This window comes from Macaca mulatta, chromosome 4, assembly GCF_049350105.2.
Source record: "Macaca mulatta isolate MMU2019108-1 chromosome 4, T2T-MMU8v2.0, whole genome shotgun sequence".
In the NCBI taxonomy this organism is placed as follows: domain Eukaryota; kingdom Metazoa; phylum Chordata; class Mammalia; order Primates; family Cercopithecidae; genus Macaca; species Macaca mulatta.
In genome coordinates, this window is record NC_133409.1 from 173422366 (window position 1) to 173436914 (window position 14549).

Below are 14549 nucleotides of genomic sequence, written 5' to 3' on the forward strand. Positions count from 1 at the left end.
CAGGGCATGAAGATTAGAACATCTCAACAAGCAAGACATCTAGACCAGCAGAAGTGCTACTCCAGGGTAAGTACGGTGGAGGAGGGTGATAGAGAATGTCAGTGTTAACCTCGAGATCAACTGCAGCAGTTGTATGGTGGCAGTACAACTCAGGATGCCATTGTCCCCACTCACCCTTCTCCACTAAGCTTCCCAGGAAACAAGACTGACCAACTGGAACAGTTTCCAGATGGTGTGAATTTACTGTAGGAAGCAAGTGGATCTGAGTGGCACAAAGTGTGGACTATGATGAATACTGTCATGTTTCACTCAGACCCAGCCCCCATTCCTTCAGTTGCTGGGAATATTGGTCGTGGATGGCTGAGACCTGAGGGCCTCCTTGGGAATTCTCCTTGGTCATAGGAAATTTTCTCATTCATGTTGTGCCCCTCTAATAGGGCAACTCAAGCTGATGACTAATGTGGAAACACAAAGTCCTGCTCCCCTTGCCTTATTTCGGGACAGTATGAAGGGCCACTCTAACTCCAGATCATCACAAAGGCCTTGTGGGTCAGGTTCTCCTTCTGCTCAGTTCTACTTCCTTCCCTTTAGGACAAGTACAGCTCCCGTAATCTCTCCTCAAGGGACCTCTTGCATTCGACTTTGCCTCCGAGAAGACAATTATTTAGTAGGAGAGAGCTCAACATTTCGGTGGCTTATATTTACCTTGCTATTCTAATCAGCATCGTGTTCCCAGATTTTTTGTCCCATTTGAATAAGAGTGCTTCAGTAAATTTTATATTCACTAAATTTTATATGTTTTAGAATTTAAAATTTAAATTTTAAATATCAATTTAGGTTTTGATTTTAAGATTTGCTGATATCTACTTTGATAAATGCATATGTAAAAAACATGAAAGATCAAGAAACTGAGTTACATTTAAAAATAACAAGAGATTTGCTGTTATTTATATATATCAGAGCTCCAGGTGAAAAAAAAATAGCACCTTTATTGAAATATAGGAGTATATACACAGAATTAAATTAACAAAGGATTTTGTAAACTATGATGGTATTTTTGTTTCAGGGTGAAATTCTAGAATTATCACACCAGTTATAGTTTCTTTATAGTGCTTTCATGATATGTTTTAAAAACTCCTTTTCTTAAATATGCAGGTAAATTATTTATAAAAATATTATTTAAATATAACTTTGAAGATGCCAAACTATTTATGGAAATGGGACCATTATTTAAATATTTTACAGAGTATTTATCACTATTATTACTTAAGAAAGTAAAAACTTCCTTGAGATCTTCCATCCATAGTAAATTCACGACAAAATAGGTCAGCTTCTGATTACCTGTCTTTCCTATCTTGATCATAATTTCTGACATTCTAGTTCAGTTCTATGAGGTGCATGATCTATGATTCCTTTGAAAATGTGGCTTAAAGGTTAGGTTTGTTTGCCCAGAGGAAAGGGTGAGTCAAAGTAGACATCATGGAAGGTCAGTTTCGAGAAACATCCTGCAGTGCTTGGCTATTCGTAGATGTTTGAACGTGTGAGCACACATATATTGATAGAGAGACTAAAAAATTACTCAGAAAGAATTTAATTAGTTCTTTAATTTCTAGATTTCCTCAGAGCTATCAACACAAATTACTTTTTATAATAGGAGACTAAATAAAACAACTCAGGATTAAATTGGAAAGCAAAATAATTAATATATTATGTATTTTGTTACATTAAATTATGAAGACATATTTTTCTCTATTTTAGGTCTTTATTTAGAAGTCTTAAAAGAAGATATGGATTGATAATTACTAAAAGTTCTCTCGACATAATTGGAAGGATTTAAATCTTATTTCTATAGCAAGGGCACCTCCTTGTAAGAAGCTAGAAGAGAGTGGAATTCAGATTATTTCCATTATTTGTTTAGAAAATGCTGCCATCATGGTTTTTAATAATGATGATGATGGTGACAAAAAATAAGAATAATTCTATTTGGCTAATATTAACTGAGCACTAACTGTGAGACAAATTTTTTTTTTTTTTTTTTTGAGACGGAGTCTCACTTCGTTGCCCAGGCTGGGGTGCCGTGGCGTTATCTCGGCTCACTGAAAGCTCCACTTCCTGCATTCACGCCATTCTCCTGCCTCAGCCTCTCGAGTAGCTGGGACTACAGGCGCCCGCCACCTCGCCCAGCTAAGTTTTTGTATTTTTAGTAGAGACGGGGTTTCACCGTGTTAGCCAGGATGGTCTCGATCTCCTGATCTCGTGATCCACCCACCTCGGCCTCCCAAAATGCTGGGATTACAGGCGTGAGCCACCGCGCCTGGCCCCCTGTGAGATAAATATTATGCTAATAGCTTTACATGTATTCTCTGTTTTCATTTCTTTTTTCCTTTTTTGGGGGGATGGGGGGATAGGGCTTCGCTCTGTCACACAGGCAAGAGGGTAGTGGTGCAATCACAGCTCACTTCAGCCTTGAATTCCTGGCTCAAGAATCCTTTAATTCCTGGCTCAAGCAATCCTTCTAGGTCAACCTCATGAATAGTTGGGATTACATACGTGGGCCACCATGCCTGGCTAATATTTGTATATTTTGTAGAGAGGGGGTTTCACCATGTTGCCCAGGCTGGTCTCCAACTCCTGGCCTCAAGTGATCCTTCCACCAGGGTCTCCCAAAGTGCTGGGATTACAGGCAAGAGCCACCACACCTGGACTCCTTTACATTTCTTCATGCACCTTTAAAATAGGTTTTATTGACTGGGTGCAGTGGCTCAGGCCTGTAATCCCAGCACTTTGGGAGGCCGAGGCAGGTGAATCACAAGGTCAGGAGTTCAGGACCAGCCTGGCCAAGATGGTGAAATCCTATCTCTACTAAAAATACAAAAAAATTAGCCAGGCACAGTGGCAGGTACCTGTAACCCCAGCTAGTCGGGAGGCTGAGGCAAGAGAATCGCTTGAACCCGGGAGGCAGTGGTTGCAGTGAACCAAGATTGTGCCACTGCACTCCAGCCTGGGTGACACAGTGAGACTCCACCTCAAAAAAAAAAAAAAAGTATTATCTTCTTTATATTATTAGAATTATTATTTTAGAGAAGTTAAGTACTTTACTCAGGTTTCTATAGCTACTTTGTGATAAGGTTACTATTCAAATCCAGTTCCATCTGATTTTAAAAATTTATACTTTCAAAACTCTGCTATACATTTTTCTTTTGATATTATATTCATCAAATAGATATGTATATGTCATATATGCACATATTACATATACTGCTAAATACAGTTCATTCTTTATGCCATGTGCATTTTCAATTCAAATCAATTCAGTTGAGCTATGCCTTCCTGAGCAGTACTATGAGCACTACTACTCCAGACACTGACAGCATAGCAGGGCTGCTCCCCTTCGACTTTTTGTCAACACTCAATTATTACTTTTTCCTCATTTGTCTTCATTTTCATTTTAATCTGAGTTATATCTGAATTACACTGTTATGTCAGGATAAGATGTCATACCCATATTGTATTTGACAGATGTCCACATTTTGCTAGAAAAGGCAAAATTAAACTTGATCTCACAAGAAAGTCTGAGTGTTAGAGTGTATTCTACACAAAATAAATTTATCGACCTGTTTAAACTCACATACACTGCGTGTATTTTTCTCTTTCTACTGTTTTCAACATATCTGATATTGTCACTGGTTTGGGCTGCATTTCTATTTTTGGACTCCTTACTGCCAAACACCTATTTATCTAATACATACAATCCAAACTATGGTTTTAGGAAGGAAACAAAGAAGAGATCAAGCTATGTCCTTTGTTTCTTGATTTCAATGTCTGAGCTACTTATAGATGCCGTTAGAATCACAATGTGATTCTTTTCACTGAAATGTGTTTTCCATTGCCTGCAATGGTGACTACAAAACGAAAAACTAATTTTGTGATTCAAAAGTACTTTCTTTGACTAGTTAGTGACCTCTCAGCTTTGTATAATAAGCAATTCTTCTTTAAAAGTGGCATTTGCCTTCCTAGGAATCTGACATATTCTCTTGTTTGATCCTCATAATAATTTGAAGTGGTAGACAGTACAATCTCTTGTTTTTATAGAAGTCATTTGAGGCCCAGAGTCTAGATAATTTATGAAATATCACAAAGCTATAGATAGAAGAGCAAAAATTTAAGCCGGAATCTCTGCTGTCAGCCTGTACAGAGCCCTGCCTTCCCTCATCCTTCAGTGTGGGCAGCCTTACGTGTCTGGGAGGCTCCTGATGGCATGCTTCTGGCTAAGCTGTGAAGTTGTTTTTCTTTTCTTTTTTCTTCTTATACTGTTCTGTTAACACATTATCACACAGCTCATCAATGTAATTGTTTTCAAAGCTAACTGCTTTTACATTATTGTTCCAATTATTAATAAAACTCCCATTATGCATAAAGTATTCAGCTATTTTCACTTATGAAGTGCTTTGTAAACATTTTAACTAATTAGGTCAGGCAAATACCAGCAAGGTAAATGTTCTCCTTCTTTCTAATAGATTAGCTGCAAAGCTAAGTCACTTCCCAAAGCCAGAAGGTGAGCTGCGATAATAATTGTGGCAACAGTCATTCATTTCTGCTTCCCGCTCTGCTATTGTTGTTAAGTCCGGGACAATTGTTGTCCTTAGTTTTCATACATCTTAATTATCATAAAGCACTGGCCCTATATTTATTCATCTTTGACTCTAAGAAAATTTCTCTTGGAAAAATAAGTGCATTCGAATATTGCACCCAGTATTTATTACTAGAGAATGTTAAACTGTTATTTTCAAATGGCAAAATTAACGGTCTAAAACAGACACGTACCACACACACTGAATTTCAAAAAACGTATTTGCGAAAAGACAAACAGACTTTGGCATCCCTTGCTTCAAGTGGTGAAGTTTGCTTTCAATTTTCTTTTTATACTGTGTGATAAGTTTCATCGTTCCCTGCCCCCTCCAAAGCTTCTCTCTGCCATTCAGAGACTGTCATTGGAAATAACAGCCTAAAGAGTTTGGAGTCTCTTTGGATTCCTTCAATATACTTCAATCGCTGTTTTCTCATTAGAACATTTATACTTTTGTGCCTCAGTGGGAATGATCAATTATTTCAATGTCAGTAGTGGTAATATTACCCCTAAGATTTAGCAATTTTCAAAGATCTTTTAACTTAATTAGAGGCATTTGTTGTAAATTGAATTAAACCTGTTAAAAGTGCAATGTGTTATATTAAAAATATAATAGCCACGTTGACCAAGGAGACACAATTTTAAGGGGAAATGTCCAGTTTAAAAATGTCAACATCAAAACAAAGTTGTGAAGTTTTTCTTTTCATCAGGTTTTCTAAAAGTTGAAAGAATGGATAACAATTTTATCCAGAACATTTTGGCAAAAGTATATGTACAGATACCTATCTAAAATGATACACATTTCACAAAAATACTTGAAGACAAAAATAAAAAAGATTTGAGCATTTTAACAACTTTGTTGAAAAATGAAACTGATGTCATTTATAATTAATGTGTTAATATTTATCTAATATCAACACATTATTATAGTATTGTCATAACTTATTTTTGATTAATGCTCCTTCTTTCCAAATAAGTGCCTCCTTATCTTGACATATTTTACCTAATTTTCTTTTAAGCATGGTGTCACAATGAACTTGCCCAAAGAGGGTCATACCAGCCACATCACATAATGATATCTGGTTGTACCTTCCTTCAGAAGCCATTTAGAAAATCCTAATGGTTGCTTTCAAATTTCTTAGGTACCAAGCACATACATTGGCATGGGCTGTATGAATCTTGAAATGGTAGATTATAGGAATAGGCAGAAGCAGTTCATAGTTTTAACTGAAGCCATTTAGAAACCCACTTATTCTAAGAACGTATTCATTTAGTACCTGTTCATTTTCAAGCACCTGCCATGCAGGAGGCATGGTGCTAGCACCTGGGAACACAGCAGTGAGCAAGACAGACAGTTCCTGCCTTCACAGAGCAGAGTCACTACATCATGAATATCAGTTTGCATTTTAACTGAGTTCTGCGTATATGTGAGTGGGTCGTATACCTCCTTCCTGCCATCCCTACCAACCCCCATGTAGTCAAACATGGCATGCGTTGTGGAAATGCACAGGTTTTGGCATTAGACGAAAATCAGGTTTAAATCTAGGTTCTGGTCTTGATCTGTCTCTTAATAGCTGTATGATGTAAAGCAAGTAAATTGAACTTTTTTAGTTGTTTCCTCCTCTGTAAAATGAGTACAGTACCATGTGTCCTCCAAACTGGCCCTGTAAATTAGATATATTTATGAAAAGCTCCCAGTGCATAGTGTATTCAATGCATAATAGCTGGTAATATTACATCAGTAGTATTGTCTATGTCAAATACTCTCTCTCAACTGTGGCGGGCGCCTGTAGTCCCAGCTACTCGGGAGGCTGAGGCAGGAGAATGGCGTAAACCCGGGAGGCGGAGCTTGCAGTGAGCTGAGATCCGGCCACTGCACTCCAGCCTGGGCGACAGAGCAGGACTCCGTCTCAAAAACAAAAAACAAAAAACAAAAAAAACCCTCTTATTCATAAACTTTTTTGGAGAAGTGAGTGGAGGCACATTGTTTCCTGATTAAGTGGATTTGCAGCCATCAGGCAGCATATGGAAAAAGAATCGCTTCAATGGGTGCTGGAGTGTCAATTGCTTCAGCAATACAGTAAATTCCATGAGAAGAGAAAATGTATCATACTAGTCACCAACATTTTTATAATTTTTTAAAGTTTCAAGTCATTTTCACACCATTCTGATTGCTTCTTGTTACCATGTGTATGGCTTCGAATTTATATTTCCAGTCCTGACATCTCTTGAACTCCACTTCCATAAGGAAAACTGACAATTGGGAAAATTCTCTGGGACATACCACTGCCATTTTCTATAAGAAGGTCAATATGAGCTTATCTTTTCCCTCATCTTCTCCACTCCCGGACCAACGATTTTTTTCTAATATGTCCTCTATTCAGCCACCATTGGGTAAGCTACCTGAACCAGAAACTTTGGAATCCTTTCTGAATCTTTTCTTTCAGCCCTCATATTCAGTTTCCACATCCTGTCCATAGTAGTCGGACTTCTCTGGAGTACACTCTCTTATCTCTGTTCTTCTACCACTTGAATTCTCTTTTCTTCAAAAATGCGGCTGTTCATGTTTGGGAGTATTAGGCGTTAAATTGTATTCTCTGCCCCCCCCCCCCATATATATAGAGAGAGAGAGACATATAACATACATATATATGTTGAAGTCCTAACTTACATTATCTCAGAATGTGACCTTATTTGGAAATAGAGTCATGGCGAATGTAAGTTAAGATGAGGCCATACTGGAGTAGGGTGAGCCCTTTATCCAATATGGCTGCTGCTCTTATGCCTAAGGACACAGACATACAGAGGAAGACAGCCATGTGAAGACTGAAGTAGAAATTAGTGGTATGCTGCTATAAGCCAAGGAGCGCTGGGGGCTACCAGAAGCTGGAGGAAGCAAGGAAGAATCCTCTCCAAGATGCTTTGAAGGGACCATCGCCCTACCAGCACTTTGATTTAAGACTTCTAGCCTCCAGAAATGTAAGAGAATAAATTTCTGTTGTTTGAAGTCACTCATGTTGTGGTTACAGCAGCCCTAAGAAACTAACATGGGGACAAAAGACTTCTTCCTTGTCTGAGACTTCCATTCTCATTTCAGGAAGCTTAGTGTCTTAGCCAACTTTCATGTTACTGTGACAACAAGGAACACCCACAACCACATGTCTGAAGACTCCAGAGTTCCACCCCTGGTCGGGCATTACTGATAAACATTGATGTAGGTCACCATGCTTTCCGTCCTTTAGTATGGACCCTCCCAAACCTTTATTTATTCTGCAGCCAGAGCAATGTTTCAAAAATGCAAGCATAATATTCCCCCCATCCCCAAGGGAAGAAAAATACAGTCTGCTGATGGTGTTGGGACAATGTCCAAACTCCTTTAGATGGCATAAACTGGCCAGGTCTCTTCCCAGTAGTTCATATCTACCTCTCTAGCTTCACATTCTGGAAACATCTTCTCCTACTTGGACTTTCACCAGCCAGTTCCATTTGTTTTCAGTTTTGGAGACAGGATTTTTCTTCTGAAAACTGCATAGTGTTGGAATGCCTTTCCAATTTTCCTACCCATTTGTCTAATTCCTCTTTACCTTGTAAAGCTCATAAGAGAAGTCACCTCTGGCTAAGTTAGAGATAGGTCTATTCTATATGTTTCTTCATAGTATTTAGTACAACACTAAAGCGCTTATCACTGGATTTTAGCTCTGTGTTTTATTTTTCTACACTCATCTGTCTCTACAAATGGATGGAAAATTCTGTGGGTGAGTGGGGGTGTTATTCAATGGTGGGAATCGAATGGTGGGAATCCAGAGCTCATCTATATTAGCAATCTATTGCTGCTGGAACAAATGACTACCAACTTGTGACTTAAAGCAATGCACGTTTGTTATTTTACAGTTCTGGAGGTCGGAAGTCTGCAATGTGTCTCACTGGGCTAAAGTCAAGGTGTCAGCAGGACTGCCTTCTTTCTGGAGGCTCCAGAGGAGTTTCCTTGTCTTTTCCAGCCTCTAGAGTCTGTCTTCAGGCCTCGGATCATCTCCAGGTTCAAAGACTACAGTTTCCACCATCCTTCTCACGTTACCCTTTTTCTGGGTCTGTCTTGTGTTCTCATTCTGTGTCTTCTGCTTTCTTCTTCCATTTTTTTTTTAAAGAACCCTTGTGATTAGATTGGGCTTGACTAAATCATCCAGAATACTTTTCATATTTTAAGCCCAGCAGTTAGCAACTTTAACTCCATCTGCTACTTAATTTCCCTTTGCCATATAATTTCGCATAATCACAGATTCCAGGAATTAAGGCATAGAATATTTGGGGGCCATTATTCTGCCAACTGCACTATGATAAAGCCTGATATACTATATTGATTTAACAATAATCTGTTGAATAAATTATACGCAATTCAACCAGCTTCTACAAAGGAAGAAATGCTTTTTTTTTTTTTTTTTTTTACCTAGTTTCTAGGTAAAGATGCTCACTTTCAATCAGCCTAGAGTTTCTTGGTCGTTGGGTTTCTTGCTAAAGTGATTCAGTAGCTGACTGATGAAGAGTCCTCACAAAAAAGCAGGTGACACTAGTTTAAAAATTCTTTGTTACCAGTAATGTTACTTAGGCAAATGACTTATCTTATTTAGGCTTTAATTCAGCCTCTGGAGAAGGGAATGCTGAGGGAATATAATAACACCTTCTCCAACCATGAAATGATATGATATATCAATGTTTCTTTGATATCTTCATGATAATGACTCCCTGAAAAGGTGACTATTAAGTCTTAGAAAGCCTCAGAAGTCACTGAGGATATCCATGCTCAAAAACTTGCTGATGAGTGGGATATGGTGGAAAAGAAATTAAGAAGTACCTAAATAAAAGAATTACTTATAGATGATTATAATGAAAAAAGCACCATACTTTTTAAAAAATGGTACAACCAGAGTGTGTTTGGTTATGCCAAAAGACAGGAATATGGAAATTTTTAGTGCCATCTATTGGTAGTGATTTTTAAATAAGAATTATTATGCATAATTGATGAGTGAATGATTCTTTGTTTTATCCAAATTCCTAAGGATTCTTGTTAACTATAGAATAGAGTAGTTTAAGAATGCATTCTCTTTTTTATGCATTCTCTTCTTTTTTTTCCAAAGCAATTTTGGTCTTTTTTTATTATGATTACGTGGATGGATCATAGAAATCTTGTTTGATTTCAGGTCTCCATTAGGACTGGGCATGGAAGGTGGATATATGTGTGTCATTTGAAATGTGGCTAAAGTTCAGAGAAATAGGTTTCATTTAATAGCTGAATACTGGATGACCTCACCATTCTTCTCACCCTCTGGCAGCTCACCCCGTGAGCAATAGAGGAGATGTCCGCATGAACTGAGAAGTAGCTGCTGGCCTCAATGTGATTTTGCAGTGATCTGTGTGCTCTGTGGCTTCCTTCATAACCAACAAATCAATTCCCACTATGCGTATTACACACCCCAGTGGCAGAGGCCATTTATTATCCTTTTGATGGTCATACTCTTTGTACATAACCAAGAAAGATTACAGAGGAAGGAAAAGAACAGTTGCAATATGGATGAAGATATTCCACAATGGCACTGCATTTTATCATGTAAGCCTTGCATGCCTATAAGGATACAAAAGATGCTCTTTTTCAAGACAATTTTGAAACATGGAAGCAAAATTCTTTTTAATGAAAAATGTTTCAAGAATGAGAAGCGAAGAGAAAGTTGTAGAGATAATTCTACAATAGTTCTAAATTCTATACATTTAGATTTCAAGGGCAAATTTAAAATGATTAAAAGACTGTCATATTTTGGTTTTGTATGAGCATTGTTAGTAACACTATACTTGCCTAGTTTTGCTCAATTAATTAGCTTTTGATATAGTCTTTTATTTGGCATCATTCAGTATCAACTGATTCCTTTATTAATTTCTAATTTGCAGTGTATACATTTCTAAACTCTCAATGATCAATTCAGGGATTTTCCTGACTCTCTGAATCCACATGTATCTAATAATAGTTACCATTATTAGATAAATCAAAAAACAAATATTGACTTGTGGTGACTGGGTATAAAATAACTGAATATTTTGAATTCAATGTAAGTGGTTCCTAATGAAATTTTAGTGTTATTTGTCCTAAATCAAAAGTCTGGTTAAAAAAAACAACACATATATCTGAATGTGAGTAGGAAACATTTTTATAGTAAAACTAACGGTAAAAGAATGACTTTATAGTGGGTTCTGTGCATACACACTTAAACTGCTTAGTCATTTATGTCAATAGATATGAAAAGAAGAGTGGAAATTTCCAAAGGTCAAAAAAGCTACTGTCTTTTCTGTTTTGCATCATTTGAGACTTTCCAGGGTTTTTTTGTTCTTTTTTTTTCAAACAACACAATGCCAAATCTGCATTTGATTTTCCCTTCCCTTTGAAGAGGCAAAACAATGACAGAATAATTAACTGAGGAGGAGATCATGTACAGGGCATTCTGCTTTAGCAGTGTGGAAAGTTCTGCATTTCATTTCACATGATGGTAAATGGAGTGAGGTATGTTGGAATCCCTTCTATAACAGAGTTAGCCCCTGACTACATTACTGTATATAAACCAAACCTTCTTGGGGTCTGTTTCCTGTTTAACTGTTCCTCATTTGTGTAATTGAAAAGAATGCTCAATGAAAAGACTGCATCTTGCTTTCCATTAGGTGACGGTCTACACCTTCATGGAGAAACACATACAAGAACTAAAAAAAAAGGAATTGTCAATATCAGGTTCGGTGCCTCACCAGTTCTGTGCAGACCAAAAGACTGTAATCGTGGTCTGCAACGCTAAGAGGGAATAGTAGATTATCTTTTACTCGTTGTTTTTTCTTTCTTTCTTTTTTCCCCACTCTTGTTTTCATGATTTATCTTCTCTTCCCATGTTATGTCATCATATTTTATCTTCAGAGAGCAATGAGCATTTATATGTAACATCTTTTGAATATGTCCATGAATTCCATTTATTTGCTGTCCCCAGCACTGCTCTGACTTCCTGTGGTTCATCATTAAGTCATTGAACTGCCTAGTCTGTTACTAGTTTCTCCTTTGGTAACATGTTTATTATTAGGACTATTTTTCATGGAGGAATTTACTATCTCATTCTGGAAAATCTTTCTAGAATAAAATTAGGCATGCTTATCCAGGAATTTAGAGACTAGTTATTATAAAGATCAATTACTGGTTTAATAAAACGCATGGTATATACCCATGTGATTTACTGCCTTAAATAAATATTTGCATATCCATATATATATATATCTTCAAAAATAAAAGGAATCATATCATTATTTAGTCAGGTTTTCTACATTTCTTGGGCTCAACGGAAGCCCAGAGTAGTTCAAAGTAGCGCTGGGAAAAATTAGGAGAAAGAAAGAGAAGCGACAGATTAAGTGTTCATTGTTTTGTGAATGTACCACAGTGATAATATGGTTCAAATTGTTTTATATCTGTTAACCTACTCATCATGCTGACCCTGAGATATGGGTGCTATTACAAGCTTCTTTGTCCATGTGAGCAAACTAAGGCATAGAGAATTATATCCAGGCTGTCAGCTCCCAGAGATTTTAGTCACAACACTGTGGTAACTACTGTATACTACCTCCACAAATTATTTGGACTGAGTGGAAAATGCTTTCTGATTGTTCAGTTATTTTCAGATGGGCTCTTCATCTTTTCTCTTGCAAAAAATTTTAGAAACTTTGACATCTCTCGCCCTTAATGCCAAATATTGAGAGGAGATCAGAGCTAAATCAGAATACTTTGTATGAGATCCTTTTATAGTTTATTTCAGCCAAAAATATCAGTATTGTGTTATGTAATGAAAAAGTTCTTAAGCTTTGAATTTGTATTCATAGATTTTTAGTGGCATACTGATAATTTCAATTTTTAAAATGAAAATTGATCTTTAACAAGTTACATGCAAATAATTTAATCTCCATGTAGAGAGATAATTGTGGGTGAGATAAGCAGGAATATATTTTAGATTTTAAAAATAAAAAATACATTTACCATTTACAATAATTTATTTCATGTTTATTTTTAAAAACTGTTCAATTATGGTAAAATCCACATAACATAAAACTTACCATCTTGGCCACTTTTAAGTTACAGTTCAGTGGTATTTTCCCATTGTTGTGCAACAAATCTCCTGAGTATTTTTATCTTGAAAAACTGAAATTCTATACTGTTAGCAACTGCTCATTTCCCCTCTCCCCCACGCCTGCCAACCACCATTCTACTTTCTGTTTCTATGATTTTGACTATTTCAGATACCTCTTCATGTAAGTGAAATCATAAGTATGTGTTCTTTTGTGACTGGCTTATCTTTCTTAGCACAATGTCCTCAAGGTTCATCCATGTTGTAGTATGTGTCAGAATTTCCTTCTTTGTTAAAGATGAATAATATCCCATTGTTTATATATATACACCACACTTTGTTTATCCATTCATCGACCAATGGACATTTATATTGTTTCCACATCTTGCCTATTGTGAATAATTCTGTTATAATCATGGGTACACAAATATCACTTCTGGACCCTACTTTCAATTCTTTTGGATATATATCCAAAGGTGGAATTGCTGAATCATATGATAATTCTATTTTTAATTTTTTGAGGATATACCATACTGTTTTCCATAGCAGTTGAACCTTTTTACTTTCCTGCTAATAGTACACAAAGGTTTTAATTTCTTCACATCCTTGCAAACACTTATTATTGTGTATGTGTGTGTGTGTTTATAGTAGGCATTTTAACAGATGTGGGGTGGCATCTCATTGTGGTCTTGATTTGCATTTCCCTAATTCATGTTACTTTGTGTTCTCCTATAATGTGAGCAATCCACTATAGCTAAAAGGAACATAAATACTTTTGAGTCCAATTATTTATTTAGAAATAATTTTGATCAATTTTCCTTTCACAGTGTTTCACTGTTATTCTCAAAATATCTTACTTTTGGTTGTGCTTTAAGCACAGATTTTATGTACTGTTTCTTTGTTCGCAGCTGTTCTTCAGTTGCTGACAGTAGATCTGGAGACTTCTTCAAGCATCTCCATTTTGTGCTGGTATCAGTGTCTTCAGAACTTCAGTTAACTCAATGGCAAAGCCAGGGCTTCTGGTACATTATCCTGCTGATGGTTTCTCTCTGGTTCCTGAGGCTCTACCTGCATTACCTGGGCCAGTGGCTTTTCCTCCAGGCCATTTCAACTCCCGTTACAAAGTGAGTGCTTTCCTCTGAAAGTCAAAAGAATGTATTTTCATCTTGATAGGACAAATGAAAGTACAAAACACCTCTCCCATCCATTTACCGTACAACCTAAAATGCAGAGATTATTTGAAAAGACAAAAATGTCTTTATCTAAGAGCAAGAACTTCTATTACAGTTATAGTCTCACCTTATGGGCCTGTATATATAAGTACATAACTGGTACATCAATATTTATTTTAAATTTAGCAGATTCAAATATGTTCTAATATCTGAGCAGGTTCCAAAAAGGAATTTAGCAACAATGTTTTATTCTATTTTGATTTTATCATAGTGGCTTAGGCTGAAGGTATTTTAGAAGTAATGTAAGTGTGATTTATCACCTATTCACAGAGAAGCAAAGATTGCTTCTTCTGCAAAATGATTGAATTCAAACAATTACCAAACTCAAGCCCAGGCAGCTTTCGGGGCCATTATCCTCTGGAAAAGGATGATATTTTAAAGGTTATCTCTTTATCAAACATGATTCCAAAGACACTGTAGATAGACACACAGATAGATATCAATACGAGTAAAATTCATTTTCTCAAATGTAGGTGGTACAGATAAAAATAAAGTTGTGTGTATATTTTCAATTAAGAAGAGTGCAAAGAACTTTAAGACTTTATGAAAATAATATCT

The 14549-nt window shown here is 36.6% G+C and overlaps 1 protein-coding gene across 1 annotated transcript in view; it reads left to right on the top strand.

Annotated features, from left to right (window-relative positions):
* The window catches only part of LOC106997768 (uncharacterized), a 218386-nt gene extending 204499 nt beyond the window's left edge, over positions 1-13887 (top strand). The window contains exon 8 of the mRNA XM_028847847.2: positions 13668-13887. Coding sequence (XP_028703680.2) covers positions 13668-13887 — 220 coding nt within the window. The remainder of the gene's footprint in view (positions 1-13667) is intronic.
* Positions 13888-14549: the final 662 nt, after the last annotated feature.